The sequence below is a fragment of the Leishmania mexicana genome, chromosome 34 (genome assembly GCF_000234665.1).
Source record: "Leishmania mexicana MHOM/GT/2001/U1103 complete genome, chromosome 34".
Lineage (NCBI taxonomy): Eukaryota > Euglenozoa > Kinetoplastea > Trypanosomatida > Trypanosomatidae > Leishmania > Leishmania mexicana.
The window spans coordinates 801,049-826,096 of NC_018338.1; the positions used below are offsets into that span (position 1 = coordinate 801,049).

A 25,048-nucleotide genomic window follows, 5' to 3' on the forward strand; every position below is an offset into this window, starting at 1 on the left:
ACGAAGGCAACGTGTGTGCGCGTATGCTTGCAGTCGCATATACAGAGATATGTTGGCGCCTCGTCCAGCGCCTCCTATCATGTGTTGCCGAGTCGTGTGCTCGCCGCCCATCAAGGCACCAACTCCTGATGTCAATGGAGTAGGAGGAGGGCAACAGCTCAGCTTCGTGAAACGCGCCGCTGCTGAGAGCGAAGACCCATTCATCTGGTTTACCGATGCTTCAACAACAGCAAAAAAACGAATGACCACCACCTGAAATCTGAGGGCGAAGCATTAAAAGAAGGCATATGGCTCACCCTTATCCCATTTCTACTGGCTGGCAACGAGCGATACGGGTCACCGCTGTAGTAGCCCAGCATTCCATATGCGTGTGTGTGTGCGTATGCGCACTGCACTCTGTGGTGGTGCTTCTCCGCCCACCTTGTTGCCTGATAATGTGTTGTGCGTCTCTTCTTTTGCGATAGAAGAGCGGCAGAACTGCCCGGTGTAACGTGTGACTGCCAGCTGGCCAATTCGCGTTCTCCTGCAGGCATGCATATGCGTGCAACTCTTCCCGCGGATATCACTGAACCCTGACATATAGCGACACAAGCACTCTTGATATGGATGCCACCGTTCTTTTTTTTGCACTTACGAGATACCCTCTCTTCTTTTTTTTGCTTTGGGTTGCCGCTGCTATCCGTCATCATTGCGTGTCTCTACGTGCTTGTGGCTTCACCCACTACCCATCGTGCACGTGCTCTCTTTCGAAACTTCCACCCTTGCGCGCGCGCGAGAGCAGCCGAGTTCCCAGGTCTTCCCTGCTTTCCCCCCATGCCTCCACCGGCGCCCACGGCGCAGGCTGGGGCTGGGCGAGATGCGCCTCTCGAAGAGTCCCCGCCGCCAAATTCAGCCACACTCACAATCCCTCATGTGAGCATTCCATTGCTCCCCCCCGGTTACCCACTGCCGACCTCTACGGAAGACATGGAGGCGTCTACAGCTGTGTACTTCCGCGAGGGTCGCAACCCTTACGGAAAGCGACGCCGCTCTACGCTCGTGAATGAGCCGTCCGCGTCGGCATTTTCCACCGTGTTGGAAATCGTGAGTGCCGAGGAGGACGTCCATGCAGCCGTGGACGGTACCGATAGAGGTAGCTTCGCCCGCAGCGCCCCACAATCGCAGTCCACTGCGGCGGGGGACGCTGTCACAGCGCAGTACCTTGCGCAGCTCTTCGACGAACCGGCAAGGTGTGAGCAGGACGTGTACCGCCTCGTCGATGTGGCGTACTGCCGGCGTCTCCTTGTGCAGGAAGCGGAGGCGTTCAAGATGGCCGTCTCGTCGCAGCCGCCAACAGGATCATCGTTGGAGGGCACCGAAGCCGCCATAGCAATGGCGAAGAGAGTTCACGAGTTCAACTCATGCCTGACAGCCGGCCAGCATCGGCGCTACCGCGGTTTTGTGCTTGAGTGGCTTCGACACCAGCCCTCCCCGTCCGCTCCGCCGAACTCCGCGGAGGTGTTGAAGGTGGTGCAGCAGGAGCAACGACTGTTTCTCGAAGCGTTGCGGCGAGAGGCGTTGTGCCAGGTGGTGCGACTCTCCTCTGGCCATCATACAACAACCTACGCGTGCCTGGACAGAGCGCTGACTAGCTTTGCGCAGTATCGTCGCCTACACCAGATGCAGAAGCGACTCATCTCCTTCCTCGATGATGCAAAGGCGAAAGAGAGCAAAGGGCTGCTGCTGTCGGGTAGCGCTCCGGCGGCGAGTTCTTCAGCAGCGTCAGGCGCCGTCGAAGAGGATGCACGCAGCAGGGACGTCGCTCACAGTCCCGCCGGTGATCTGCAGCAAAGCGTGTCACACGGGGCGACACCGCTGCAGGTGTTTCAGCGACGTTTTCCGAGTCTACGCGTCCTTCAGTGGCACCTGATTAAACTGTACAACGCCCAGCAGAATGGCGTCGCCACCCCTTTCCCGAATCTGCAGGTTCGCAGCTTCGCAGCGCCCTCAGGTGCTGCCGCTGGCGGTCGCCCGCACAACCGCCACTCGGAGTCAGACGGCACCGTCAAGGCTTATTCCTCGGCAGCTGCAGCAGGGCACCCGTCTGCGGTTACGCTGGTGCCCGCATCGGCGTCCCTGTTGCTAACTTCTCTGCCCCAGCACAGACAAGTCGACGGTGATGAGCCAGACGCAAGGGATGGCGGTAGATTGTCCGACGACGGCGACAGCGAGAGGACAACGTCCTCTGCGGTTCCTGCCTTTTCTTCCCACCTGTTTACCGATGCTGCTGCTGCGAGCCTGACGCCGCTGTCCACGGCAGCACTACGCACGTACGTTGCCCATCACCTCCTCCCACGCCTTGGCTGGCAAGTGTCGAAGTATCAAGGTAAGGATGGAGAAGCAAGTGTTGACGATGAAGGCAGCACCGCCGTTGTCGCGTCTGTGTCGCTCTCCATAACCTTTGAGGCGATGCTCAAGCTGTTCGTTGCGCACGTCGACACCGAGGAGCCCCGCACATCCTTTCGGATTCCTATCTGTGTTCATGTGAGGCGCAAGGCTGACTCGAGCCACACTGACAACGCCACGTCCGCTCGTGGGGTGTACCACGCGCACGTGGCGGTTGGCTCTGCGGTGCCGAATGTGACGGAGAGTCGACAAAGCATTCAGCTGGCCGCCGCGGAGTATCTGCTCTGCCAAGCCGCTAGCCGCGAAGGGTCAAGGGGCGAAGCGGTCACGCCCAGCGAGGCCCGACATCTCCCAAGAACCCCCACGGCAGCAGAAACGGCCCCTCCTGCTGCCGCCACAGTTCACCTTTCGCGCAGTACTGCCATGCCGCGAGACATCAAAACAAGACAGGCGACTGCGCAGTCGCTGACGTGCGGGACGGGTGGCAATGCCATCAACGCGTCTGTAGAAAACTTATTGGAGCAGCAGGAACCTGCCTCTGACACCGTTCTTCCTCTTGTATTTCGCGTTGCAGCGCCTGTTACCGCCGCTGTCTCGACGGCACCTGGCAACGAGACTCTTCAAGTAGCCTCACCGATGGTGATCATGGCGAAGATGGAGCACCTCAATGTCACTTCCGCGGCTGCGCCCCACGATCGGTCGCCGTCATTGGCAGCGTCACCATCCACCGTTGACTCTGAGTGTGTCGTTTCGTCGCTAACGGAGACGGCGACCCCGTGTCGCTGGCTGCTCGAGATGCTGTCCCCTCGGGAAATGCTGCAGCTGGACTTGCTGTTCGCGTGCTTTCCCAGCGCGACGGTGCATCTGCACCGCGTGCAGTTATCGCAGAAGAGCGAGGGGGACAAGTCCGTGGAGCAGCGCGGCAAGTGCGAGGAGGAGCGCCTTTCCATGGAGGTGTTGGCTGTCGAGCAGTTGACACCCCAGACATGGTGTTTAAGCCGTCGGGATTTGCAGAAGCGGCCCGCAGAGTCGCTCATCACGACCCCGTCGCCGGCTGAGGTGCTCGCTACCCACACGTGGGACCTGCTCTACGACACACTCGCCTGGCTGCTCGACACCACAACTCGCCGCGTAGCCTACGCGCTCGAGTCCGAGGAGGGCCGCGGAGAGGCCTCCGACGAGGGCACCACCGACGCTACGGAGGAGCGCTACATGTACTTGATCCTGAGCAACCACGCCAACCTGGTAAACACGTCAGCAAGCACCAAGCTGTACACAAAGAAGAGGCCCGAGAACGCACCAGAGCCCGCAGACACCACCGTTATCACCTCCAGCTACACGGAGAGCCGTTTTGCCGTGCGCTATATAGTGCAGGACGCAGCAGAAATATACCCCAATTATGAGCCCAAGGTTCCCATCGCCTTTGAGGTCGCGAATATGCGTTTTCTCGAGAAAGACGCGCAGACCGGCAGCGACGAGGACGGTGAGGGTGACATCAAGTCAACGAGAGAGAAGGATGTGAGCAAGGTGGCGTCCCGGCTTTACCGGGATCCCCACACGTGGAATGGAGAGACGATCCCTTTTACGTTTCCGAGGACGCCGGCACCCGCTCTAGCACCAACGTGAGGTCAACCAGGGTCCTATCACGGGTGCCTCTGTTGCAGATCTCACCGAATAAGCGCATCGTTCTTCCCTCTTTTCCTTTTCCTGCCTGTTCCTTCCTCGACGGCTCTCTCCCCCTCCCTCTCTCTGCCCCCCACCAAGAGTACGTTCTTTGTTGAGCCAAGGAGCACGCGCGTGTGTGCTACTCACGGACACCAGCCGCCGCACAGAACGTGGGCGCGAGCAACGACAAGAGCAGGCACGCGAATTTCCTTTCCGGAAGAGAACACTGCAGACAGAAGAGCAAGCAGGGTCCGTTTCACATAAGTGACAGACATGTGGGCAATATCGCACCAACGGCGCCGTATGGTATGCTGTGAAGAAAAAAAAAACAGTGGTGATGAGCACTGTTGTGGTATACCACTGGCAGGTTGCGCCTGCACCTCTGCTTCTCCCTCTTCGTTCGCTGGAGAGCTCTTCGTGGAAGGTGGTCACGTTTTCGTGGGACTGCAACTCCTCGACCGCCCTTCCTTCTCCTTGTCTTCGTCCTGCTCGCGGACTTGACTTCTCCGCCTTCTCTCTTCTCTCTTGCGCTTCATGTGCCGTACACAACGCACAAAACCCTCTTGAAACAACAAAATGACGACACCGTGGAGCAGGTGCCCACTTTCATCTCGCTTGAGGACGACAGTTTCCCATGCCGCCGAAGTTCGACCCTAACCAGGAGATCATCGTGGTGGTGCGCGCCGTCGGTGGCGAGGTGGCTGCGACAGCCTCCCTGGCCCCGAAGGTCGGTCCTCTCGGTCTCAACGCCAAGAAGATCGGTGAGGACATCGCCAAGTGCACCAAGGACTGGAAGGGCTTGAAGGTCACCTGCGAGCTGCGCGTCAAGAACCGTGTGGCGACGGTGGTGGTGACGCCGTCCGTGGCGTCTCGACTCATTCGCGCGCTGAAGGAGCCGCCGCGCGACCGCAAGAAGGTCAAGAACATCAAGCATAGCGGCAACATCCCCTTCGCGGAGATCATCAAGATCGCCAAGGAGTCGCAGCCCAAGTCCATGGGTAGCGATCTCAAGGCCGTCGTGATGGAGGTGCTCGGCACGGCCGTGTCCATCGGCTGCACCGTCGATGGCGAGAGCCCGCTCGACATCCAGGCGAAGGTCCGGGAGGGAAAGTTGAAGGTCCCCAACTGAGGGGTAGCATTGTGAGTTTTCTTCCCTGCGTGGGTGCATACGAGGTGGCATGTACTTATGCATGCGAAAAGTTTTTTATCTTTTTTTTCACTTCTTTTTTTTTGAAAACGAAAAAGCAATCGAGAAAGATTATCATCGGCCGGGGCTCGATCACCCAGGAGGATGATCAGCTGGCGAAGGATGGGCAGAGGCCCCTCCTCCTTCTTTCCCTACCGCTCGCTCAGTGTGACCCCCCGTGACACGCCTGCCGCAGCAGGATGCAGCAGCACCGCCACCCTCTCCTCCCTTTTCCCCCTTCCCCTCGGATGTGCTGTTCTTCGCATCGCCTCGTCCTTCATGTGTAGTGAGTGAGAGGCCAAAACGGCGATGGTGGCCATGAATCGTGGTGCATCCTGCAGTAAGGATAGCCAAAGAACCTTCATCCGCGGTCTCCAATGGCCATGGGTCGGAAAAGTGGTGATCATGCGAGCGCGAAACAGAGGGACGATAACGAAGGAGATAAAGAGAGGGGTAGGGGGGACGATGCTGACTGCGGTGGAAGGAGCCGCACGTTGTCTCGTGATCGGTGGTGAGGGGGTCACGAAGAAGAGCAAAACAACAACAAAAAAGGTATGCCCAAGCCATGGCAAAGTGTCTTTGAGGGCGGGTGTGCATGATACCTGCTCCCCCTCACTTCCTCCTCTCCTCTCCTCTCATTTCTCACGGTTACTTGCAAAAAAAAAAACGTCTGCGCGCGCACACACACGCTACTGCACATGTGGCTTCTTCTCACCGCCTGCGCCCCCCCTCCCCACACACACACACACCTTCCCCCTCATCCCCATTTCTCTCCATCTTACACTTCTTTGGTCTTCGGGACCTCATCCCCCATATCCGCACCACCGGCTGCGTGGGTGAACAACTCTCTCACCCTCTCTTTCACTTTACCTACCAACAACACGCAGTTGGTTGTACGTGCTCTGTCCTGCCGATTTGTCTCTTGTCACCTATTTTTCGTTGTGGTTTTTTTTTTGGTTTGGTTGTTGTTCTTGTTGTCGGTTTCTTTCTCCTAACAGGCCTCGTCTTTACTTTGTGCATGTGTTCTTTCATGTGTTTTGGTCTCCCTGTCTAAAGCACAACAACGAGACAAACAAAGAAGGCAACACCCACACCCACACCCACACCCACACCCACTCACTCCCTTCTTCACACACACACACACACACACAAGGGACACGCACAAACACAAAGGACAGGACTTCCTCCCGTCTTCTCTTGCACCGTCTCCCTTTCTCTGCCGTGTACGCGTGTTTTTCTTTTTTTTCTTGTTTTCTTTTTCTTTTTTTTATTTTTCGTGCGCGCGCGTGTGTGTGTTCGTTACTTGTGATCGCTTGCTTCCGTGCTTTCTTTCTGTCATTCTGCGTGTCTTCTCTGCGTGCTTGTGTGATCGTGCTCTCCTTACGTGCAGTGCCGCATATCTTCTCCCCGATCTTTTGTGCGTTTTCCGAACAAAAAGAAAAAACTCCTTTTTAACTTCGAGAAAAATGATGGAGGAGCGCCACTCGCACGGGTCGAACGACGAAATCCAAAACGCCGGCGACGCCGATAACTTCCGCCGAAACCAGGGCACGATCCTCTTTGTTGGCAACCTCCCTTTCCAGACTCCGTGGCAGCACGTGAAGGACTACTTCCGTAACGCCGGCAAGGTGCGCTACACAGACCTCATCGCCGACCGCACCGGCCGCCCAAAGGGCTCGGCGCTGGTCACTATGATGACCGTGGAGGGCGCCGAAAATGCCATCCGCATGTTTAACGAGACCGACTTCGAGGGCCGTCGACTGATCGTGCGAAGGTTCGACGACGGCCCGCGCCCTCCGCTGGTGCAGCGGGACATGATGCCCGCCTACGGCAACACTGCTCCCCAGAGCCGCGGCCAGTACACGGCTGGCGGCTACTACCAGGGCGCGGCCGCTTCCGGTGCTGCGGCCGGGTACAACCGCCACAACATGGTGGGTAGTGCCTATGGCCGTGGCACGCCGTACCAGGTCGGCGGTGCGGAGTCGACTGAGATGAATGGCACGGAGCCGCTTCCCAAGCCGCGCAGCCAGCAGGTGCCAGAGGTGGGCCGTAAGCTCTTCGTCTCGAACCTCCCCTTCGACTGCACGAACAGCGCTCTCCGTGAGACGTTTCAGCAGGTGGGACTGGTCGAGCGGGCTGAGATCATCCTGGGCCGCAACGGCAAGAGCCGCGGGATGGGCATCGTTGTCATGAAGTCCGAGGATGAGGCGCAGATTGCAATTGCCGAGTTTGACGGCATCGAGATGGCGAACCGCGCCATGAACGTGCGCCTCGACAACAAGACACTGTAGTCACGTGCGCCCACACACACGCCCCCACACCCACCCACCCACCCACCCACGCACCCACGCACACACGCACACACACACACACACACCCACGGGCCTCTGCGGAGGACGGGGACAGTTGTGGACATCCTCCTCTTCCGGCTCCTTTTCTTCATGATTTGGCTTCTCGTAGCGAAGGAAGGGGCGCGGCAGTATGGAAGCCGAATTAGTTACTCCAAAGATCATGAAGGAGCAAAGGAATGCCGGCAGAGACTCGGGAAGTGATGACGAAACACGTGCAACGTCTGCAGACAAGAAGGGAAGGGGAAGAGGCGCCAAGGTGACCCACCACGATAGGCCAGTAGACGAGGCGACATCGACGCGTGTGTGTATGCGTGCGTGGAGGGAGGACCTCTGTGAATGCGCGCTGGAGCTCCTCAGCCTTGCGGTGCCGTAACTGGTGTCTCACCGTCTGTCATCACTCCATTCTTCTGCGTGGACAGCTGTTTCTCTCTTTTTCTGTGCTTGTCTGCACCTGTGGAAGCGGGTTTTGCTGCACCGGCACGTACTCATCGTTGCTTTATCGACCCTTTTGCATCTATGTGTGTGTCTGTGCGCAGATCCTCCACCTCCGTGCTATACCCTCCTCACCAACCCAGCGCACTACAATCTTTCGTTGTTTCCGCCTCCCACCCCCCGTATCCGGAGATTCAGCGTCAGCAAGGGTGAATGTGTGTGTGTGTGTGTGGGCCGCACTCCAGAGGAGTGGGGGCGAGGAGGCGGAGGATCATGTGTGGCGTAGACTCGTGAACGAAGAACGCCCGCAGCAAGGACAGAAACAGGGGGAGGAAGATGTGAACACGAGAGATGCGTGCATCACGCTAGATCGACCCTCTTTTCCTGGTGTTTACTTCTGCTGCTTCCTACTCCCGCTGTTTTGCTCGTTTTTTCACATTGTTTCTCTTTGCCAAAGTAGAAAAAGGAAACGGGGACGGGAACGGGGGTGCAGTAAAAAAAAAACAGCGAACCGACCCAAAGGGGGGAGGGTGAGGGGGTGTTGGGCCTTGGTATCGACAGCAAAGGAGGAAGAAGTCATGCGCCACGTACAAATTTGTTGTTTCTTTTTCCAGGTTGCCGCCCCCTTTTTTTTCACGTGTTTCTCTTTACCTCTCTATGCAGCTCAGCGAGAAGAATCCACGTAGTCGGTCTTTTCTCTCTCTCTCTGCGTCTCGGCACATCGATCTACTAGTTTTTCATGTATGTGTATGTGTGCGTGGGCGTGTGTGTGTGCGTCCCTTTTCTCCTGCAGCGTTGGATTGCAGACCTTCTTCCCTCTTGTACGGTTTCTTCCTGTATTTTCTTTGTTTCCGTGTAGTTGAAACAGGCGTTGTGGTGTACATGCATGTATGCGTTCGTGCGTGTGCACATGCATGCTCGTGTGTCTGCTGTTTGTGCGCGTGTGTCTGTATGTGTCGTCTCCGCCTCGTTGACTTATATATCTCTATCTTGTGTTTCTTGATGGTCTGTCTGTGTGCGTTCGCGTGATTGCCAGTTTGAAACCAGCCAACCAAACAACAACAAAAAAAAAGAATGAAGGAGAAGCGAGAGAGAGATAAAAGGAAAGAAGAAGCGAAGAGATAGGTTAGTCTTTTCAAGGGTCCTGTAATGTGCACCTTTTTCTGCGGTGGTGTTGTCGTTTGTAGTAGGTGACGGGCGCTCAGGCTTCGTCTTTGTGCTCTTTTTTCTTTTTTTGATTGTCGTGTGGTTGTGGTTCTCTTTCTCTCTGTCTCTCGGTCTCAGCCCTACTCCTCCGCCGTTTCTTTCGTTTTTTTGTTTTCCTTGTTTTTTTCTTTTTTTTCCGCCACTTTACCATCTCTCTCCCTCCGATTGTCTCTCCATGCATCTCCCTTTGCCTGTACATGTAGGTGTGTGCGGAGGACCCTTGCGTGCTACGCCATGCTCCCTTCCTCGCTCTTTTCTTCTTTTTGTGTGTCACCCCTTTGAGTGTTTGAGTTGAAGACCGCGGCGGAAGATATCGGGACCCAGATTCTCACGGTTGCACTTTTTTTTTGCGTCACCCCATTTCTGAGCTCTGCGTGTGCATCCTCTGCTATCCATCTGCCTGCGCAGTTTGGCCTTTGAAGGAGACACTGCAGACACCGAAGCTTTCGCTCTCTACCTGTGTGTGAGTCCACCACCGCGAAATTTTATGCCCTTCTACCATTGTATCTCTGTCGCTTCTCTGTCTTCCTTGAAGCCTTTTTTTCGTCGTTTTCTCTCTCCGTCACGTGCTTGTGTCTGTGCTTGTGTGCTGCATCTTTGTGTCGATGATATTTGGGTGTGTGTGTGTGTGTGTGTGCGTGGATGCGTGTGTCAGGCGGCAGCGCTCCTTTCATCTGTCTTGTTGTCGTCACAAACAACCAACCAACAAACCCAACATGCACTATCGTACTCCCTTTCCCACTTATCATCATCATCATTTTTTTTTCTCTTTCGACTTTCTTTTTTTTCTCGCTTTGTGTGTGTGTGTGTGCGTGTGTTCATTGTTTCATCGTTTCGCTTTCCCCATTCTGCATCTCTGTCCGTGTCTCTGTTCTGTTGATGTTTTTTTTTTTTAGCCTCTTCCTCCCCTCTTCTTTTTTTTTTCTGTTCTCTGCTGATCGTGCGACGCCACACGCGCTACGCTCAAACAAGCTTATTCGCCCACCGAGATATACAGAGAGAAGGCAACACAAGAAGAGAACCGAGAATGCAATGGGGGGAGGGAGGGAGGGGAGGGAGATAGTGAGGAGGGGGGATGGGGAGAGATGGTGAAAAGCAACGCTCGAACACATCCACCAAGATACCCATAGACACACACACACAAACACACACACAGACATACACACAGACACACACATGGGGGCGTGTGCTCATGAAAACAACAATCGGTACACCGAACCTCGCCCACACTCCTTTACTCCTCCCTTCCTTCCTTGTGTTGTACGCTCCTCAGTTTTTGTTGTTGTTCTGTGATTTTGGTTCTCTCTTTATAATTTTGTCGCCGTCCTCTCCTTTTACTCGCATCTCTCCTCTCTGGTGCGCCACTTCATCCCTCCTCTGTCTCCTTTGTTCGTGCCGATGGCGAGCGTGCTCTTTCTCCATCGCCGTTGTATATATGCTGGGTGCCGTGTAACTCTGTGTGTGTGGGCCTGTGCGCGCGCGCATTGTACAGCTTTGAATCTTCTCTACTGATAACCGTGTACAGCCTTACCCCTGTTTTTCCCCCGGTCTCTCCTCCATCTCCGCCCTACGCTCACATGTCTTCTGTTTTTTCTTTGCTTTTTCCCTTTCTATCTGCTGTGTGCACGTGTTTTGCACGTCGTTGTGCGCAGGGTAAAAAAGAATTCGCGACGTATGTTGGCGTCAAAAAGGTGCACCGACGATCTCCTTGCAGGATGTGCCTCCACCGCACGCCTCCACGCTTTGCCAAACCTCTTTCTCTTCAGTACTTCGCATTCAACTTGCTTTGTGCGGAGTGCCACCGTTACGCGCAAGAAGTGAGGCAGCAGGATGCAGGCACACGCATAAGCGCTCTCCTTGCAGCGGTTCACGGGGGCAATACCATCAAAACGGGCCACAGAGAAGGCGAAGCGGTTTTCAGCAACGGCGACACACATTTCTTCTGCGATGAAGGCATCAGTTGGTGGTGGCGCTGTCGAGACAGTGTAGCAGCGAGGATGAACTGCAGGGCAATAAGAGATATGGGGGGGAGAGGGAAAGTCAATGATATCTGGAGCGGTTGAGAGACCACCTCCAAGAGAGTGCACAGGCAAGAGAGGAAGTCGACGAGAACGAGCGAGTGAGGGAGTTTTCCGTGTGGGGGCGTCCGCCGAACGGGAACGGGAAAAACTGAAAGACAAGAATAAGGATCGTTGTTGCTGAGAATTTCTGCTATTTTTCGAAGTCAACACAAAAATTCAAAAGACCGATCATGCCGTTGCTTCTTTTTTTCGTTGCTAGCCGTGGACTGGCCAACTAAAGGGACCCCCGCTGCCTGGTGTGCCTGGCTGCGTGCGTGCGCGTGTGTGTGTCTTAGACAGCCCCTTCTCACCCCGCGTGGGCACAACTCAACCGCGTGGGATGACGAAATACACAGCGGCAAGAAAGGAGAGCTTTCTCTCTCTATATATATCATTTCTTTTTCCTCCCCTCCCTTTTTTTGCATTGTTGATGGCAGAGATTGATAAGAGGGTGTGCTTGGTCTCTACCGCTTTGGAAAAAAAGAAATAGGAAGAGAGAGAGGGCCAGAGGTCGGCCTCCAGCAGTCCCAGAGGGAGAGAGGGAAGGGGGAGGGGGAGAGAATGGTAGGGAACAGAAGAGGACACGCGGCGAGGAGACGCGTACCGCAAGAGTTTGGCAATGAAAGGCAGAGAGAATTGACGCGAATGTGAGGGAGAGACAGATAGGGCGATGTAGACATGGGCAAGGCAAAAACAACAACAAAAACAACAAACAGAGGAAGAGGGCAGCAGTGCGCTCCCTCTTTTTTGTCTTGTTTGTTTTCTCCCTTTTTCTTGGGCTGCCTTTAATGCTACGAGCTCTCCGTTTCTATCTGTCTCTGTCTCTGCTTCCCTCTCCGAGTTCGTACATATATATGTATGTGTGTGTGTGCGTGTGTGCGTTTTCGTCTTGGTCTTGTGCGTGTATGCGCGCGTCTCTCTCTCTCTGTGTACGTTTATCTATGCTTTTGTGCACGTGTTGGTGTATATCAGGGAAGGGGGAGGGGGGTTTCAGGAGCGGAAAGGAAAAGCGGTAGCACACCCACACACGCCCATACACAGACATACACACAACAACAACAACGAGGAGGACTGAACGTTTGAAGAAAAACAGCGAAAAAAAAGCAACGAAACCGCGAAGGAAGAAGAATATTAAGCGGAAAAAAATAAAGGTGCTGTTCCTGTTTGTATGCAGGAGGAGGAAGAGCGAGAATGGGCGAAGAAGACAATGATGCACAGATGGTTTGACGAGAGGAGGAGGGAGAGAGAGGGAGTTATGAGGATGGCGCGAACGCCCAACAACTGGTTGTGTGGCTTCTGTCCTCTTCCGCGCGTAGCAGCGGTAGCGAACGGGGATGTGGAGAGGCAGGTGTACCACAGGGACTGGCGAAACTGACGACCGGCGGGAAGACACGTTGCGCTCACAGAAATCTGGATCAACGCAAGGGCGCGTTTCTCGTCCTACATGTGAGAGCCTCGCTCGCATTCTTTTTTTTTTGTTCAGACGTTTGCCGCCACTTGTTTCTTTGTACCGGCCCGCATGCGTCTTTTTCTGCCGCTGGGTGGGTTGCATTTGTGCGAGCGTGTCCGTGTTCGCACGGGCGTAGGATAATCCATCTTTTTTTTTTGTGTTGTGTGTTTTGTGGTGTGCACTCTGACGTATGCCATTCCGTCTCTCATCCTCGCCTTCTCTCTCGTTGTGTGCCTCTCAGGGTTTCTCTTGCGTCACTCTCTGTCTTGTCGGGTGTGTGTCCGTAAAGGTGCGAGTGGCTCCTCCTCGTTTTCTTTGTTTTTTTTTTTGTTTGGCTGAGTTGTCGGTGCGTTCTTTCTCCTTTTTATTTTATTTTCTCCATTTGTTTTCGTTTTTTTTTTCCGTTTCCTCTGGCCCTTTCTTTTCTTTTGTTTTTCTCTTCATGTTATTCCACTCTTCCGTAAGTCGACGATAATGAGAACAGTCCACACAACAGCGAACCCGCGGAGGGGTGGAGGGCGCCCAAGGAGTGACCGGCTCTGCCTTGCGGTGGAGAGGAAGGAAGAGGAGAGGGGCATCGGAAGGTAGGGCAAGGGCGTCTCACTGGCTCAGCCGCATGCAGCCACGTACACGTACGCCTACACGCACACACACACACAGACGCACAGGCACTTTCCCACTCTGTGCGTGTGTGCGTATGCCATTTAGCGATCCAGCGAGAGGTGTGCGACGCACCTGACATGAGCCGACCTCGAAGGTCTCCGCAGGTGCGCCTGTGCCGGTAGGGGAACTTTACTTCCTCTGTTCGCTGCTCGCACACCGTGAAAGTAGCACGTTAGAGGAGCGGACTGTGGGCTTTCTTTCTCACCCGCTCCCTAGCGGCGCACGTGGCGGTTGAATAGAACCTCCGTTGCACTACCCAGCACCCAATGCCCTTCCCTTTCTATCATGCAGGTGTCTGTGCAACGTTGTAGACTTGCGCGCTCTTCTCGCTGTAATTGGCACGGCCTTCGCATTGATGCATCTCCGCTTCCGCATAATCCCACTGTGGCACTTCCTTACCTGCTCCATTTGCTTTTCTATCTGGCCCCCGCCCCCCTTACATACCCATACACGCGCCATACCGTTGTCCGTGTGTGCTGATGTCCTTGACGCGGTCCTCGCTGGCCGTTCCCCAACACAATCCTGATCTCTAATTCGCCAACCGACGGACACCGGCCAAGCAGACCTTTGAACCAACGCTGTTAACCCAAGCCCACACGTCTTCTACTTTTTCTTCCTTCCACGTTTTCTGTTTGCCTTCCGATTGTCGCTCAAGGTGCGCACACCACCCTCTCCTTTCACGCTCAACTTTTACTTCCACCCCCCTTCCCCGCGTAAGCCATGGCCACCACGTACGAGGAGTTTTCGGCGAAGCTGGACCGCCTGGATGAGGAGTTCAACCGGAAGATGCAGGAGCAGAACGCCAAGTTCTTTGCGGACAAGCCGGATGAGTCGACGCTGTCGCCCGAGATGAAGGAGCACTACGAGAAGTTCGAGCGCATGATCAAGGAGCACACAGACAAGTTCAACAAGAAGATGCACGAGCACTCGGAGCACTTCAAGCAGAAGTTCGCCGAGCTGCTTGAGCAGCAGAAGGCTGCGCAGAACATGTGCAAGTAGCACTCGAAACGGTTAAGCGACTCGCACCACGCCGGATACCACCAAGAGTGGCACATATGTGTATGTCGAAGTTTTGCGTGGGACTTTCGGGCAGGGGAAGAGGTCGAAGGCGAAGAAACACCGGCGATTTGCTTCGGAAGTCAGTGACGAAGAAGACAGTGCTGCATCGAGAGGCGGGGACGGGGTTTGATGAGCGTCACAGAATTTAGAAGCGTAGCGGTATGCGTGCCTGCCGTTGTGGGCGTAGGGGAAGGCGTTTGCCACAGGCGTCACTCGTGTGCCCACGAACGGTATGTGTGTGTCTGTCCGGCCGGCGCGTGGATGCGTGGATAATGCGGATCAGCGCAGGGAACTGGATAGCAGTTGTGGGGAAGAGATGATGAGCGCAGGTGAAAGTGTGCGTCGCCTCCCGACCTTCTCTCTGAAGCTTTCCATTGAAACAATCTCTACGCTTGTGTGCGCACACGCCCGCTTGTGGTCGTGGCGTATCCGAGGCCATGCCGATAGAGGAGTGAGGTGGAACCGTGCAATGTTGAAGGTTTCTTGTTTTCTCGACGTGCACCGCTTTTCCTTATCGTATTCTCTCATATTCATGAATTGGTCAAAGGCCCGGGGAACGCAGTGAGGCAAACGGTGCGGTGGTGAAGCCGCCTGGTTGCGTCTGTTTACCTTCTCTTGTACTCTGTTGCCATCTGCGTTCCCGTCCCCTGCGCTCTGCTGCCCTTTTGCCGTGTACATGCTCTACCGTCAACATGCTCACATCTCTAAAGTGTCAGTATCGGCGAGAGGAAACACGGAGCGGGCTCGGGTGAGAGGGAACTGCGAAAAGCGAACGGTTGCTCTCTGCTCTAGTCTTGGTAGAGTCTCCAAGTACAACTTACGTTGGCTCTGTGGTCACAGCATGCGTTGCGTTCAGTGCCTGTCATGGAACTTTGCCTGCGCGCACACCTTTCCATCTATATGGGACGTTTCTGTTTTTGAGCTATCTTGAGCCCCCCTGCACGCACGCACACACGGCGCGCTTCCCGACATCCCCTTACTCATATTTCTTTTTTTTGTGGTTGTTTGGATTCGTCTTTCGACCCAGGCACCTTCTCCGAGGCGTGATGGCTGTCCCCGTGTTGAACCGCTCTTTTTCCTCGTCGTCTTTCCTGTCCGCTTGTATCCCCGCTGCGGACTTTTGTTTTTCATCGCCCTAGACTCCACTGTACACTTCCCCCTCCTCGACTTTCCCTTCTCTCTTATCTTTCAGCACACTCTCCCACACATACATGGACGAGGCCCGTAGAGCGTCGGAGAGAGTGCGCGCGGGGACTCTGAGAGAGAAGAGAGTGAAAGAAGAAGGCAAAGTCAAGGCCGGCACTCGGGAAAACATGAGGCGGGAGAAGAGAGTCCATACAGTGTGGTGCTTCTTCGGCAGATGAACATGCAGTGTGTTCCCGTCCCCCATCCCCACCCCTTTTTTTTCCACTCGTACACATACCCAAACGCGCATACGCGCGTGTATGTGTGGAGGATGGGCGGACAATGTCTGCACATCACTCCTCGTATATTTTTGGTTACTTGCTGCCGCTACTCTTTCTAATATTACCATCTCCTCTCACGCTTTGCTTTGTGCCGTTAACTCAGCAAGTCTTCAAGAGAAAGCGCTGCGAAGAGCACGGTTACCAACCACACATACCTTGACGACCTTTTTTTTCGTGCTTCACACCCTTCTTCTCCACGCAGTTTGAAGTTGGCTTCCGTTACTCTCGCCTTCGGAGCGACGCTACTCTCGCTCATCCTCTTTCGTGCTCTCTCTTTCTCGATGCGTGTGAGTAATTTTCCTTTTTTATTTCCTGCTTCTTCATGCTTCCTGGACCTTCATTTATTTTTTTGTCTTGCTTATTACTCTCGCTCTGTGTTTTGCATCTCGCGCACTTCTCTCTCACTCTCCCTCTTGCTTCACTCTTCGACTGTGCTACCCCCCGTCTCTCGTACATCACCTAAACAACGACAACACACACGCACAAAGACCTCCCGAAAAAGGGGAAGAAAAGAAACAAAAGCGTAACTTGAACAACAGCGAAAAGGCGCGCCGCATCGAAGCCTGCGGACTTTCCCTAACCCGAAGGCACGTGCAAGCCTTCTTTCTTTTTCTTCGGCAAGTAGCCCAGAGATGGGGTTCTTGCGGCGTGGGAACCCCCTCCTGTTCCCCTTCCTCATGAACATGGCCCCCTGGTTCTCACCGCGTTATCTGGACATACAAAACTAGCAATGCATATGTACGAGAACGGACAGCGCCACATCTGCGACTACAACCTACTCTTTCCTCCCCCTGTTTACATATTTCTTTGGTGTTCTTGCGGTGCTCTGTGCCCTACTGCCCTCTTCGCATACTTCTCTGGACGGCTCCTTGCCTCCCTAAACACACGAATACACATTGAACGATAAAACACACCTCCGCCTCTCTTACATACCCATACACGTGCCATACCGTTGTCCGTGTGTGCTGATGTCCTTGACGCGGTCCTCGCTGGCCGTTCCCCAACACAATCCTGATCTCTAATTCGCCAACCGACGGACACCGGCCAAGCAGACCTTTGAACCAACGCTGTTAACCCAAGCCCACACGTCTTCTACTTTTTCTTCCTTCCACGTTTTCTGTTTGCCTTCCGATTGTCGCTCAAGGTGCGCACACCACCCTCTCCTTTCACGCGCTCAACTTTTACTTCCACCCCCCTTCCCCGCGTAAGCCATGGCCACCACGTACGAGGAGTTTTCGGCGAAGCTGGACCGCCTGGATGAGGAGTTCAACCGGAAGATGCAGGAGCAGAACGCCAAGTTCTTTGCGGACAAGCCGGATGAGTCGACGCTGTCGCCCGAGATGAAGGAGCACTACGAGAAGTTCGAGCGCATGACCAAGGAGCACACAGACAAGTTCAACAAGAAGATGCACGAGCACTCGGAGCACTTCAAGCAGAAGTTCGCCGAGCTGCTTGAGCAGCAGAAGGCTGCGCAGTACCCGTCCAAGTAAGTCTGACAGCGTGGGCAAAGCCACTGTAGGGTGAGATTCGGTGTCTTTTGTATATAAAGACGCCGATCAGCCTCACCTTTTTGCGTGTTCGCGGTTTTATTTTCCTCCCTTTCCCCCTCTCTTCTCGTGCTGCATTGTGTGTTGAGTCGCGTGCTCGATACATGCCCAGAGGTAGCCTTGTTACCACCCCTGTCTCGCTCGTTGTTCCTGCCTTCGTATGAACCTCTCCCTTGTTCTTCAGCTATTCGTCAGCTTGTGTAGTAGGGAGGGTTTAGAGAGAAAGCGGAGGCGAAGGACATGCCCAGTGACGACGTGCACGCGTGCGCATGCTTCTGTACGCGGTCGTTTCCATGTAAGCGCGCGCTTGCCGCAGGAGGTGGCCGTTCAAGGCTGTCAAGTGGGCTCAACAGGCTACACACACACCATCAATGCAGTTATGTATACAGTGATGAAAGGGGGAGGGCGAAATCTACCACCTAAAGAAAAAAAAACATTAGACGAGAGAATGGAGAGTTTTTGTGCGTTCGTTTTTAGTGCGTGCGCGTGTTCGTGAAGATTCTGTGCGTTGCTGTTTTGGTGTACTGTTGCGTGCAGGACAGGACACACCGAGCTGTGCAGCGCAAGCGCAGTGACGCGGAGCGTACTCGCCATCATGTATTTGTTTTTGTGACAAACCACTAAGAAAAGGCAAAGGAAGAACACAAAAGAAGCAAGTGATACCGATCATCAAGAGACCATGAGTGCGTGCCATTTAGCCGAAATCGGATTGTGGCTGAAGGAGGCACTGGAACGGCATGATCAACGAGTAGCGGCGTGTGCGGGGCTATGCGTGTGTGGGGGTGGCTCTCTCTTTCGTCCTCTCGTGATGGAGACAGGGATGCCGCCAGTGCATACGGTCACGCGAGGCGAGGGAGCATGGCTTGTGAGGTCCCAGGGAGGCGACGAAAAAGAAAGGCCCAGCTGCCTTTTTTTTCCTGTTCGTTCGCGGTGTTGCACAGGCATTGATGCAGCGCTGTTTCCCCCCCCCCCCCCGCCAAACAGCTCTTGTTGCGCTCGCTTATCGTGACCCCACCCCCTCCGCTTTCATCCTTTCCATCCTGACTCATCTCGGCATGAGTGTGGGGTGTGAGGTGGGAACAAGTGTACAGAAAAGGGTATCGCCAAACGCTGTGGCAGGATACCTTTTTTTTCCGTTACGACCGCTCCTCGGCCAACCGGTGCGCTGTACCCTTTTGCTGCCGCTCTCACTCCTTGTCCTTGGAGCGCTTCCTTGCACCTCGTCTTTCGTACTCTTCGCCTGCTGTAATCCTTTGACTTCTACGTGTGCGCCTCTCTGCTTACTTTCCCCGTTCCTTACTCTTCGCTTCCGTGTGCGCTGCGGCCGGCCCCCACTCGTGTTTGCCAAACCGCCTGTCAATACGCGCGTCGGTGCATGTGCCTCTGTTTGCGACGCGCGCACCAACACGCAACCCTCACAAACACAAAACCGCTTCATTTCGCGCTCTCTGCTCACAACGCATTCTCCTTTCACAACCACCGTATCACGCACATCGGCGCACGTGTGTAGTTTCGAGTATTCCCCCGCTCTCATTTTCGTCACCTATCCATTTAACCCACACCAACACACCACCCTCTCCTTTCACGCGCTCGACTTTTACTTCCACCCCCTTCCCCGCGTAAGCCATGGCCACCACGTACGAGGAGTTTTCGGCGAAGCTGGACCGCCTGGATGAGGAGTTCAACCGGAAGATGCAGGAGCAGAACGCCAAGTTCTTTGCGGACAAGCCGGATGAGTCGACGCTGTCGCCCGAGATGAAGGAGCACTACGAGAAGTTCGAGCGCATGATCAAGGAGCACACAGACAAGTTCAACAAGAAGATGCACGAGCACTCGGAGCACTTCAAGCAGAAGTTCGCCGAGCTGCTTGAGCAGCAGAAGGCTGCGCAGTACCCGTCCAAGTAAGTCTGACAGCCAAGCTACTTGATTTCATAGAAACAGGAAGATAGTCGAGAAGAAGCGTGTAGGCATGCTGGGGTAGCGTGCAGCTAGACGTGCGGGGAGGGCGGGGCTGAGGAACTGGGAAGAGGGGCAGACATGTTGGAGGAGAGGCGCTGTCGGTGTAGGCGGGTAGGTGATAGGAGCTTGGATTGCACCGCCTGTATGTCATGAATACCGGCATGATAGCATACTGGAGATTATCGGTGCGCAACTCACCTTCTTCCTCACCATCGTCCTCTACCACCTCATTTTTTTCTTGTTTCGCGTGCCTCGTCGTACTCCAGGATATCCCTCCTCTTCCCCCACCTCTCCTTTCCGTCATGCATCGTTCTGCGTCCTTTACCGCGTATCGACCGTACCCGCCTCGCTCTCCACTCCTCTCCTTCCCTCCTTGCGACTTCTTCCCTTCACCCGCCTTCGTTTATTTATTTATATATTTACACCCCCTTTTTCTTCTTCCTTGTACGCCTTTTCTCTTTCGCATTGACCTCTTCCTTCTCTCCTCCTTCTTTGGTTTGTTCGTTACACCGCTTGCGTGTATGTAATCTTCGATTTGTTTTGTTATTGATTTCTTCTTGCTTCTTCGCCTCTCTATTCTGGAGGTCCAAGAACGAAAGAAAAAAAAGAAAATACATGTATACATATATATATGTGTGTGTGTGTGTGTGTGCATGCCCCCCCCCCCCCCACACACACACATGCAGCTAGCAAGCCCCACGGCACGTTTTCCCTTCCGTGGAAACGAGTGACGATCGAAAGACAGGGGGAGGGGGAGGGGACTACTCAACTAGCCACTCTGTTGTTTCATGGGCGGCTCTCTTGTCTCGTCTCGTTCTCTCGCGCATCGGGAGTGGTCGACAGGGTCTGGGATGCATGCGGGTGCGCAACACATTTTTTTCTCCCCTCCCCTCGCCTCCCCTCCTCCTTCCCCTTCTGCACTCGGGCCTCGAAGATCTCAAGAGCGAGAGACTTGGGGGAGGCGTTGTAGGGGGAAGGGGAGCTTCGCTGGCAAAGGGTTTCTTCCACAGCGCGGTGCGTCCACCCGGGGTGGCCTTTGTGCTCCGCCCCGCTTCCGCACTACCGCCCGTGGTGCTTTTTTTTGTATCCAAAAAGCCTATGCTCTCTCCCTGCGTTGCTGGCACCATCAGTAGTAGCCGCCGCCACTCCGGTCCTGGCCCTTTCCCACTGCGTCTGTCATTTTTCTCTCTCTGCACCTCTGTCGCTTCCACGGCGTTGTGTGCACACTTGCTTACATTTGGGTGCATGTCCGTGTGCGCGTGTGCTTGACCCTCAACGCGCTTTTTTTTCGCGTCCCACTGAGAAGAGCCGCTTTGTTCTCGTAGCCGTGCCGGCTTCTGTTCACCGGGGTAGGCGCGTCCCTCGTTCCGCCGTTGACGGCAATTCCAGAGAGGCTGAAACCTTGGTTTTCTTCTGTTGAGGGGGTTGCGCCTGAGAGGCGTTTGCCCACACGCGCACTGATACAACGTCACTCACACACGTCTAGGCTGCACCCACAGCGAGTCTTCACTCTTCATTGTAGCAATGCTGCGAAGTTGCCGTGCCTTTCGATTCCGCATGAAGTGCGGGAGCATGTACATCGACTACAAGATCATGTCCCGCAACCATCGTCGCTCGATTCGCGTAGAGGATGCCCTAGTCGACCCCCTCCTGCCCACGACGGTAGTGCCGCTACATTGGTTGGAACAGCTTCGGTGCCCATCAACGCGCCTTCTCACGGGCTACCACACGGAGGAGGCGGTGTATGCAAAGCCGAACTACGGCGATCGTGTGAGTCGCACTCCTGCGCTGTTGTCTTCGTCCGATGCGGCAGCCAAGACGGCAGACAACGGCGCTCACGCCAACGCGATCCGGGCGGGGCCAGTGGTGCTCTACATCACTGGACAGAGCATCCCCGTAGTGTTGAACCCTCTTTTCGTGCAGCCGGACGAGTGGGGTCTCACTCCGCTGAACGGGGAATGGGACCTTCGCATCGGGATGGATGCCATTGAGCAGTGCTCCCTGTACGCCGAGCTCCGCCCGGGTGGGCTGCTGTATTCGAAGCTGCCGCACGCAAGCCTCGCAGAGGCGATGGAACCGGTTCAGGACACTCTCAAGCGCTACGGCATGAGGTGCGGGTTGGCGGAGTCGCCGCTGGTGCCACGACCGTGGACACGCATGCGCTACATGTTTATTGATGAGCTGCAGCGCGGACAAAAGATGACTGAGTTCGTAGGGTACAACCCGCGCAGCGGGACTCAGTGGCGCTTCTCGCAGCACACAAAGTACTTCCGCACGGGCATATGGCGCGAGACCATCCGCCGAAACGAGATGAACGATGGACTGCACGCGCACAGCAGCTGGCAAAAGTCGCCGCAGCAGGCGGTTCCGGAGATTAGCTTTCTCGCACCCTACCCGTAGCCGCGGCGATCGTCGATGGGAGGGAGTGCTGCGGCTGTGGTCACGGAGCATGACACGATCCGGAGGCAGAGGTCAAAAAAGGGGGCTGAAAATAGGTGTTGCGCGGGTACTACCGAAAAGCGAGCACACCTCTCTATGTTTGGGCTTTGTTTCTCTGCATCTCGAAGACCACCCCCTCGCCGGTGTGTTTGTTCGCTCTTTCGCATTACCAGTAATCGGGCTCGTGTACGCTGCTTGCTGTAGCAACGGCTTGCCACGTGTATGTGTGCGCGTGCGTGCAATGCTCTAGCACTAACGCACGTGTACGGGAGGTATCGGTGAAGAGATGCTGGAAAGACAGAACAAAAAAAAATAGCGAATTCGGGGCGCGTGAGAGAAAGTGTGTGTGCGAAGGTAAGGACTTGTGCTTCATAGCAGGCAGCTATTCACGTCAACGCCTGACGTCTCTATTACACCTCCCCTCCCCCCACCGGCAAACTTCTCTCTCTGCGCGCTTTTGTTTCTCCGCCTCTGTCTTGTGTTGTTGCTGATTGTGTGTGCGTGTGCGCGCGTCAGCTCATAACGGGCCACATGGTCTTTGTGTTCTTCGCCCCCCCTCCCTTCCATTTCAGCGAAGAGGGCAGACAGCGAAAAGCGAAGACGATCGCTCAATGCGTAAAGCAGGGCCTGGGCTGTACACGTTGCAGTGGCCGCCTTGTCTGAGAGAGCCACATGACTGCAGCCAGCAGCTTCACAGTTTTGCGGAGGGAGCTGGTGAGGAGCCATCCATGACGGCGGCCTTTGCTGGCCAGGCCTCATCCTCCGTCTTGTTTGCGTGTACGATGGGGTGAGGAAGGGCGCCACGCTTCTCGAACGGCGTTGCTGTCGTTGTCTTCTCTTGCCGAAAAAAAAGAAAAAAAACAGCCGCACATGAGGATGTGCTCAGTGGCTACCTTTACGGTCTTTCCTCCGCCCGCACTCTGCCCGCTTCTCACCTCTCCATCTGTTTTTGCTCTGTTCTTATTTTTTTTTGGTGGCTCTCTGCTGCGTTGACCCCCGCTGCTCGCGCGGAGCAACCGCAGTGAGGAGGAGGGAATACTACGAAAAAAAAGGACTTGCCGAGGACACGGCGGAGGACAGAGTTGCGCACTCTCTTATCTGCCAAAGCCCTGCCTCGGCGTTCCATGTCCTTGTACACTTCATCCACACACCAATGTGGGCGGCAACTGACTCAGTTGGGCTTTGCAGGACCTCAGCGACGTGGTGTTAGCACACTCACAGGAGTGCGGCGGCAACAATCACCGATTTCACTACGAGGCCGTCGCTACTCAAAGAGTAAGGGCACTGGTGCAGCATCGGCGTCCTCGAAGCGAAACCTTCTGTCGCCATTCGGACATGTTCTTCAGGGCTCATCGCGTGGCCCACAAGGCCTTTTCGTGGAGCCGCTAGAGGCGTGGCTTTCCGTGCTCGCAGACTCCGTTCCCTTTTACAAGGACTGTCTCGTGATTTGCCCTTCCACCGCATCAGACGGGCAGGTTCGGCGCGTGTGGAACCGCTGTCGGCAGCATATCCCCGCTGCCCATGTCGGTGCACTGACGCCGCGCAAGTACAAGGGAGTCCAGACAGCCGCCGCAGATGCTGCCCAAACTCTGCTGTCTCTGCCGAACGGCACCTCCGAAGGTGATACAGCTGGTGTAGAACTACCGATGCCGCCGCCGGGCGCGTCGTTGGTGCCGCGCGGTGACGGTGGGGACCATCTTACGAGTGCTTCTACAGCTAGGATACCTTCCCTGTACTCGCCGCTCGAGCATGTTTCCCCGGGCTCTCTGGACCTCATTGTGTTACCAGGTAACGTGTTTGCCCATGAGATGCTCTTCGACGCACCGTGGCACTTATCCCTCGCACACCGCGCTCTGCGCCCGCACGGAGTCGTTGCGATCCTCGGGCACGTCGCGGAGGCAGGGGTCGCTGCGCCGGAGTGGGCGGCGACGGATGCGAGGGATTACATCGAGAGTACACACTTGGATGCGCGAGAAACGCTGGGGCTGGCTGCCAGCGACGCTTCCAGAGAGCCGGGCACGGATGTCGAGCACGTGCGCCATCTGCGTCGTGCCGTCGAGGTACACGAGACACTGCGCTCCGGCCACGCCGACGTCTTCTTTCCTTTCCCTAGCGTGCGGCGTCGCTGGTTCACATCCGAGTACGCCCTCCAGCCCGCCCAGCTGGCGGCTCACTACCGCGCAACCCCGCTGTATCAAGCTCTCTACGGCTCCACGGGATCCTTGTGGTGGAACAAGATGCGGTTCAGAGCAGAGGTGCAACAGCGGCGGAGGACGGCTGCTTCGGCGGTGAGAGGCAATGAGGAGAGCTTTTTCGTCGATATTACAGGAGCCTCGCTGGATGGAACTGCTAGCTTGGGTCAGGGTACCGAAGGTCATCTGGAGGACCTTGTTGCAGCGTGGTCGCCTCTCGGCGTGCGCCGTCGGCGCGGTATGAACGATCCGCTAGACATGCTGCAGGTCATTCTGGACGCCCACGTACCCACAGCCAGTGCCTCTGCTGCAAAGCCGCCGCTGCAGGTGCAACTGCACCACTTTGTGCTGACGTGCAGTGCGCGGAGCATGAACGCGACACCGCTGTCGGAGGGGCGGGCAGGGTTGAACAGGAATCCATTTGCAGTGCTTGGGGGAAGGCAGTGTCTCTCTCTCCACGCCAGCGAAAGACCGAGGACGTCTGATGTGTGATGGGTGTGTTTTCCACGATTTGTGGGACAGCGATGCGGCACACGAGCAAGTAAGTATATGTGTTACACGTGGTCCTGGGGGAGGGGGAGTGCTGATGCCCAGCAAATGCGGGATGCTACCACCCCAGGCGTCCGTCACACCCACACAGATGGTGCGCCGCCGCTGCTGTTGAATAGCCTCCTTCCAGACATGCTGTGTATGCGCTTCTCATCTTTTTTCGTGGCGGGCGAGGAGGAGGCGAAGATGGAAAACAAAAAAAAGATTAAAAAGACTGTGCGACAACGCGCAACGGAAATCACGAGTGGGCGAAGAGGGTGCGGGTGGGATAATTGTGGCGGGGCACTCGGCTTGCCGTTGCTCTCTGTTTGGCGGATCGCCTCTCTCCCTCTTTTCAATACCTGTACACCATCCTTCTGCTCTTGGGCATAATCGTGACTCCTGCGCGCGCGCTCTCGATGCATCCGTTGCGTTAGTGTGGCATCGCGTCTCTCTCATA

At 55.5% G+C, this 25,048-nt stretch overlaps 8 protein-coding genes across 8 annotated transcripts; all 8 read left to right on the forward strand.

The window, feature by feature from the left end:
- Positions 1-813: 813 nt before the first annotated feature.
- LMXM_34_2180 (conserved hypothetical protein) lies at positions 814-4,011 on the forward strand (the record flags this gene model as incomplete). The annotated part of the gene is made up of 1 exon (XM_003879165.1): positions 814-4,011. The coding sequence occupies one exon, from the start codon at positions 814-816 to the stop codon at positions 4,009-4,011; it is 3,198 nt and encodes a 1,065-aa protein (XP_003879214.1).
- Positions 4,012-4,684: 673 nt separating this feature from the next.
- LMXM_34_2190 (putative 60S ribosomal protein L12) lies at positions 4,685-5,179 on the forward strand (the record flags this gene model as incomplete). Its single annotated transcript, XM_003879166.1, has 1 exon — positions 4,685-5,179. One exon carries the CDS (start codon positions 4,685-4,687, stop codon positions 5,177-5,179), a length of 495 nt encoding a protein of 164 aa, XP_003879215.1.
- Positions 5,180-6,702: 1,523 nt separating this feature from the next.
- On the forward strand, positions 6,703-7,527 carry LMXM_34_2200 (putative RNA-binding protein; the record flags this gene model as incomplete). The annotated part of the gene is made up of 1 exon (XM_003879167.1): positions 6,703-7,527. The coding sequence occupies one exon, from the start codon at positions 6,703-6,705 to the stop codon at positions 7,525-7,527; it is 825 nt and encodes a 274-aa protein (XP_003879216.1).
- Positions 7,528-14,118: 6,591 nt separating this feature from the next.
- LMXM_34_2210 (kinetoplastid membrane protein-11) lies at positions 14,119-14,397 on the forward strand (the record flags this gene model as incomplete). Its single annotated transcript, XM_003879168.1, has 1 exon — positions 14,119-14,397. The coding sequence occupies one exon, from the start codon at positions 14,119-14,121 to the stop codon at positions 14,395-14,397; it is 279 nt and encodes a 92-aa protein (XP_003879217.1).
- Positions 14,398-17,134: 2,737 nt separating this feature from the next.
- On the forward strand, positions 17,135-17,413 carry LMXM_34_2220 (kinetoplastid membrane protein-11; the record flags this gene model as incomplete). The annotated part of the gene is made up of 1 exon (XM_003879169.1): positions 17,135-17,413. The coding sequence occupies one exon, from the start codon at positions 17,135-17,137 to the stop codon at positions 17,411-17,413; it is 279 nt and encodes a 92-aa protein (XP_003879218.1).
- A 1,683-nt stretch (positions 17,414-19,096) lies between these two features.
- LMXM_34_2221 (kinetoplastid membrane protein-11) lies at positions 19,097-19,375 on the forward strand (the record flags this gene model as incomplete). The annotated part of the gene is made up of 1 exon (XM_003879170.1): positions 19,097-19,375. The coding sequence occupies one exon, from the start codon at positions 19,097-19,099 to the stop codon at positions 19,373-19,375; it is 279 nt and encodes a 92-aa protein (XP_003879219.1).
- A 1,578-nt stretch (positions 19,376-20,953) lies between these two features.
- On the forward strand, positions 20,954-21,829 carry LMXM_34_2230 (conserved hypothetical protein; the record flags this gene model as incomplete). The annotated part of the gene is made up of 1 exon (XM_003879171.1): positions 20,954-21,829. One exon carries the CDS (start codon positions 20,954-20,956, stop codon positions 21,827-21,829), a length of 876 nt encoding a protein of 291 aa, XP_003879220.1.
- Positions 21,830-22,992: 1,163 nt separating this feature from the next.
- Positions 22,993-24,552, forward strand: LMXM_34_2240 (conserved hypothetical protein; the record flags this gene model as incomplete). Its single annotated transcript, XM_003879172.1, has 1 exon — positions 22,993-24,552. One exon carries the CDS (start codon positions 22,993-22,995, stop codon positions 24,550-24,552), a length of 1,560 nt encoding a protein of 519 aa, XP_003879221.1.
- Positions 24,553-25,048: the final 496 nt, after the last annotated feature.